Source organism: Grammomys surdaster, unplaced genomic scaffold (assembly GCF_004785775.1).
Source record: "Grammomys surdaster isolate TR1022 unplaced genomic scaffold, NIH_TR_1.0 180345, whole genome shotgun sequence".
Lineage (NCBI taxonomy): Eukaryota > Metazoa > Chordata > Mammalia > Rodentia > Muridae > Grammomys > Grammomys surdaster.
In genome coordinates, this window is record NW_021623537.1 from 1,273 (window position 1) to 7,017 (window position 5,745).

The 5,745-nt window shown below is 43.6% G+C and overlaps 1 protein-coding gene across 1 annotated transcript; it reads right to left on the reverse strand.

Moving 5' to 3' along the window:
- Positions 1–1,641: 1,641 nt before the first annotated feature.
- LOC114615880 (retinol dehydrogenase 7-like) lies at positions 1,642–4,947 on the reverse strand. Its single transcript, XM_028761481.1, has 4 exons — positions 4,889–4,947; positions 4,456–4,752; positions 2,953–3,116; positions 1,642–2,453 (listed from the first exon to the last, which is right to left on the reverse strand). Exons 1-4 carry the CDS (start codon positions 4,945–4,947, stop codon positions 2,236–2,238), a joined length of 738 nt encoding a protein of 245 aa, XP_028617314.1. The 3' UTR covers positions 1,642–2,235.
- Between the last annotated feature and the right edge of the window lie 798 nt (positions 4,948–5,745).

Below are 5,745 nucleotides of genomic sequence, written 5' to 3' on the forward strand. Positions count from 1 at the left end.
CAGCCACTCAGAGGCTCGAGCAGGAGGATAAGAAAGTCAAGCTCAGCCAAACTCATGTACCCAGATTCTGTTTCAAAACCAAAACAAGTAAAATTTTAAAACAAACAAAATGAACGGACCTGTAACACAGGGTCTCAATTTCTGTTTTCTGCTGTGTAAAAGTACTTTTTATTCGCCTGTTGGAATTGTTGTCTCTGAGACTTACTGCCTCTGTCTGCTAACCTAAATCTAGTACTGGAAGCTGCTAGTAGCTATACTATCTAATCTAGCCCTAGGATGTTTTCAGCCTCTGATATTCACTGAACTCTGGCTGGCTGGTTCAACTCAGCTGTTCTATCTCAAACCCCTCTCTAAGATGACTGATTCAATCTGGCCTTTCTAGGCTTCTTCTGAATTGCTCTGTTTGACCTCAAACTATCTCTGTCAATCTGTTTCTAATCTTCTGACTCCAAATTCTAAAGCTCATTCCGTTTTCTCTGTTTCTGTTTCTCTGTTTCTCTGTTTCTCTGTTTCTCTGTTTCTCTGTTTCTCTCTCTCTCTCTCTCTCTCTCTCTCTCTCTCTCTCTCTTTCTATCTCTCTACAACCTGTCTCTGTACAACTGTCCCAGTAAAACTGCCTCCTCCTCCCTCTCTGTGATGCTCCACTCACCCTCTCAACTCTACTGAACTGTTTCCACGAACTCTACTGTCTTCCTGTTCTGTATTCTCTTCTTCTGAACAGTCTGTCTCACAATTAAGTAGTTTCCCTTTCCTCTCTCTTCTCATGGGAGTTGGGCATATCCTGTTCTGTGAAATCTCTCTGATTGATCACTTCGTCTGCAACTCATTTAGACATCACTTTCAAATATGGATACTTCCTTCTACAAATTACATTGACCTTCATTGTATGGGATTAACGGTGAGTACTAACGGCATGTCTGTATTCCAGCCAAAGGGATTAGAGTGTGTTCTAAGGGCTGAGTTACACATTAACTAGAAACCAGTTCAAAGATCCTGTAACACTTAAACTAGATTTACCGATGATAACATAGTCTTCGTTTTCATTCTCAGTGAAGACATTAGAACATCTGGGGAGGTTGCTGACAATGGCACTTTGAGGTTGAACCCATGACTCTGCCACTTCCTGGAAATGTTTTCTGTGCTTATCCCTTACTTGATAGAATCACCACAAACCTACAGACATACAGAGCAAGATCTTCGGAAGACAAGTCCAAGAACCTGTCTGACCCAGCACAGCAAATGTTGAGCAGAAAATGAAAGACTAGGATCCAGACATGGTTCTTACATCATCCACCAAGGGACTGTAGGAGGGGAACAGAAGTCAGAGGGCATGAGGAGTGGTACACAAAAAATTGAGATGGTCAGCTAGTGAGGCTACAGAACAGGATCTGGATCCAGCCAGTATCACCCAGGGCATCTCCTGGATGCCCATTCTTCTGCTTTATCCTGTGAGCCAGGACACTTCAAAATCCTGGGAGGGAAGCAATGGCCACTGTCCCCTGTGGTGGGAAAAGCTGAACAGGTGCAGAGGTTAATAGTCCAGCTCATTCTTGCTAGCCCTTCCTGGGACAGTCCCCTCTCCCCTAACTCTGTCTCCGAGTGTTCCACACTGCTCAACTAGTACAAAACACAGGACACAAGTAATCTTTCAACTTTTATTCTGAAATGAAAGGATTCCAAAGAAAGCCATGGTTTTAAGATGAATAAAAATTGTTGTTGTTGTTGTTGTTATGTTTTCTATCTTAGCCAGACTCTATCTCACCAGCAAAACCACCTCCTAAGCACAGCCTGCTGACACCGCATTAGGGCATGAAGTTCTGGTGGTGGCCATTCCACCTGACACCATGGAGAAAGGTGATTGTGAAGTGGATTCATTCAATCTTCCATGATGTCATGAGTAGCCAGGCCCATGCACATAATGAGGTGGGGACAAGAGGCAAACCATGTCCTAGGTATTTAAAACCTCTGCAGTTCTGTGGATTCTCAAACTAGGCTATGATGAAGCAAACCTTAGGAACCTGCCTAAATTCACAGACTATTGCCAGCCCCTTTGAATCACTACCCCTTGGCAGAATTCTTTGGCTCTTTCCTCTGAACTTTAAGTGGTAAAGTTTCCTCTGGTTTTGAGTGGTATGAAAGCAGAATTATTTTAGTGAGTACTGTGAACAATGTGCCCCCACGTCATTATCTTCCTCCACCCACCCTACTTCCCCAAGTCTCCACACACATGAAGATTCAGAGGGCTTGGGCAGGCTTTGGAAAATTCCAATAATAAATGGCATCCACAAGAAATGTGGGCATGTAGCTCAAGGGAAGATAGAATAGCTTGGCATCCCAACCAGCTGAGTATCGGGTTCGAGGATGACAGGCAGTCAGAGCATGCTCCATGCAGTCAGTCACCACAGACAGGTCCTCTGAGCATGTGTCCACAGATGACTTTATTGTTTCCACATCTGTGTAGAATGAGAGATTATTCCAGTCAACTCCACATCCCACCACATCTGTTATATGAGCAACTGAAGAGGGCTTCTCTAAAATCCATGTCTCCCACACTCAGAAGCCATGCCTAAGTCTAGCCTGTCTCAGTTCCTCAGAAAGGGCCACAGCCTCTAAGATAGTGGTGCACACTCAGCCTCCTGTGTCAGAGAACAACCTGGCAGAATACCTGGACATTCTCTCCTAACAGTGAGAACAAGCCCAAGCTCATGGAAAGTGGTGATCTAATACCTCCATCCCTGGTTTTACCTTCATCATTAAGATAATGACTGGTTAAGAGAAAACAGAGTTCTAGAAACCAGAACATCTTTATATGACCAGAATCCCATAGGCTCCCAAGGAAAGGGGACTAATGAAGAAAAACAGCCTGGGCTAGATTTTATACCACTAGCAGAACAGCACAGAAGACTCAGAGTATAGAATGAGGCTTTCCTGTGATTCCTACAGGTTACTTACAGGAGTCCAGATACTTCTCGCCATAAATCTCCTTGACCTCTGAGGTGGCCTGGTCCCACAGCTTCTCTAAGTAATGTGATAGCCTCTTGACATCAGAGACATTTGTCTTGAAACCACCAGGCTCTATGATAGCCACCTTCACCCCAAAATAGGAGAGCTCCCTCCTGTAAGACAGCAGCCAATGGTAATCTAAGACATCAGATCTCTTTTGAAGAAAATAATACAATTGACAACACAATGATCCACTGGAGACAAAAGTTCAGAAGTTTTTTGGGTCTGGGATGTGCAGCAGATGGGGATATCGCCTGTGGCAAGAGCTTTGTCTCTGTGCTTTTGAATGTCACTCCAATGTCACACAGACAAAGCTCTCTGGTCTAAATCTAAATATTCAGTTCTGTGATACAGGTAGTCATCCATATACTGTACAAAGGGCTCACTAGACTTGTCTAAGTCAGTTCTCTCTCAGTCCTGGACCCCACCTTCTCCAACTACTGCCTAAGAAATCTGAGGCTAGTTCCTTTTTGGCTTACTCAGATATCTTCAGGGACTACTCTGTGTAGGCAGTCGTGGTACCCCACATTTAGAGACCATTTTGCCTTGCAGCTAGCAGGAAATCTATCTCAGTTTGCTACAGTGGTATAATACAGACGTGTACTGTATACTGTACAACCATGTATAAGATATAAGGTAAAGACTACTGATTGACCTGTCATCAGTATGGTATACAAACTTGTCTAGAACTCTCAGACTCTCCAAAAGTCACCCTGTGACAATATACCCCGCTGCCAGGGCTGGCCTGCCCTTCGCTCCAGAATGACAAATCAGCACTAACAGCACTCTGCAAGCAATCACACTGGGCCCAGGATGTTAATGTTTTAACCCGGGATCTCCTTTTCTGTTCTAGTGTTTAACCTTTACCACAGACCCCTGTACAAAGCCCTCCAAAAATCTGACAAACAACACTGTCACTACTGCTAATAATCTCTCAGTCTTGCTCACTCTCTCTATCTTCTCGCCTCTTTCACTCTCTCAGTTGTTAGGATTTTTGTTGTTGCTGCTGCTGCTGTTGGTCTTTTTGTTTGTTTATTAGGGTCAAAAATCTCTTTGTTGTGCAAGAATATGGAAATTGTGGGCTTTAAACAAGAACTTGCTAAACACTAGGAGGTGGGCTGAGTGTGATGCTCACACCCCCAGGACATCCCCAACCTGATCATCAAAGAAGGTGGGAACTATGTTCTTGGCCAAGGCCAGTAATGGCCCTGGTGCTTCCACAGGGCAGGCCTCCAAAGCAGGACAAGTTTAAGTGAACTGAGTCCTCAATCACCTGACAAAGGCATAGAGAGTGGTTTCCCATCTACTGACAACTTTACTACCAAGAGGAAAAGGTAAGAGAGTACTCCAAACCAGAAGAAAAAGACTGTTCATGAGGGGTTCTCAAAGGTTGCAATTAAAATAAAACACCTCGCTGAAGGATAGCCACGGGACCTCATAATCAACTAATACCTGAGGGAGTCTGAGAAGGCCTCTACACCATACTTGGAGATGGAGTAACCACCACCACAAAGAGTCACTCGACCCAGGATGCTGGAGACATTGACAATGCGGCCCCTTGCCTTCCTCACTAAGGGCAGCATGTTCAGTGTCACCTCGATCATGCCCAACAGGTTCACATCCAGTACAGTTGCAAAGTCCTGTTTGCTCATCCACTCATTGACAGCAAAGACACAGATGCCAGCATTGTTGACCAGGCCCCAGAGTCCTGAAAACAGTGAGAAGAAAGAATCACAGGACTTGTTTTGACTAAAATTCACATTCCACGGGGTAAGGTAATACCATTCAGAAAGTCATTAGATGGAGAGTGGAGGACAAATTGCAGCATATTGTAGGCTGGGTTGGTGCATTCCATCCAGGAGGAAATGGCTCACAGCAAGGATACCTTCCTCTTCTTTTGATTCTTGACAGGTTGGCTCCCTGCTTGAGAACCACGCACTTCATGTTTTCTAATAGCAAGAATGGAGGTCCAAGACATAGTATGCCTCTGTTACGAGGGATACGTGGAAAGTACGTTTACATCTTACAGACTAATAATATCTTTGCAGATGAGGGAGTAGAAGAAAACATCAAAGAAAATGAGGTGTGGGGTGGATAGAAGGCTAAAGGCAAACCTATTATTCAAATGGAATTTGAGACATGTGAACTAAAGGTCCTGCTGCGTTTGTACTTTGAAGAAAGTTGTCCTTGCCAGGCTCAGCATTAACACTGAATGGTCTAACCAACATGATGCATTGTGTTCTAAAAAGAAGACAAGAAGTTGAGAGAAGAGTGTCAAAGAAGGATGATAGAGGAAGCAGAGAGGAGATGGTGTGGCTGGGGAGACGGCGTGGCTGGGGAGAAGGTGGGGCTGGATGGTAGTAACAGATACATAATACTTGTGTATGAAATTACTAAAAATTAAATAAAAAGTTTTTAAAATATGTTGTTCAACTTTCCTGTGGTACTGGCAAAACACAAGGACAGGATGATGCATGGGGGAGACATTTTTACAAGAAGTAATAATAATGAAAGAAAAGAAGGAAGAATGTGGCGAGGATGCTGGGACACAGCACCAAGATGTGTTTAAATTCTTGAAGGTTTCTTAAGGGTTCTTCCAAAAATGCTGAATATCATTATTTGAAGAAATGTTCTTGAGGTAGTGAAGTTGATCATTTTTTTAAGTGAGAAGAATTTACATGTTTTTAAACCTGTATAGAATCAAAGTGTGTACAGATTTTGTGTCAGGATAGTGAGAATATA

Bases quoted from the DNA above. Each gene is read 5' to 3' on its own strand.
- LOC114615880 (XM_028761481.1), bottom strand. From the start codon at position 4,947: ATGAAGTGCGTGGTTCTCAAGCAGGGAGCCAACCTGTCAAGAATCAAA. The intron at 4,753-4,888 runs GTATCCTTGCTG...TGTGAATTTTAG, and splicing joins AGAATCAAAAGAAGAGGAAG to TCAAAACAAGTCCTGTGATT. The intron at 3,117-4,455 runs GTATTAGTTGAT...GCTGTCTTACAG, and splicing joins GCCTTCTCAGACTCCCTCAG to GAGGGAGCTCTCCTATTTTG.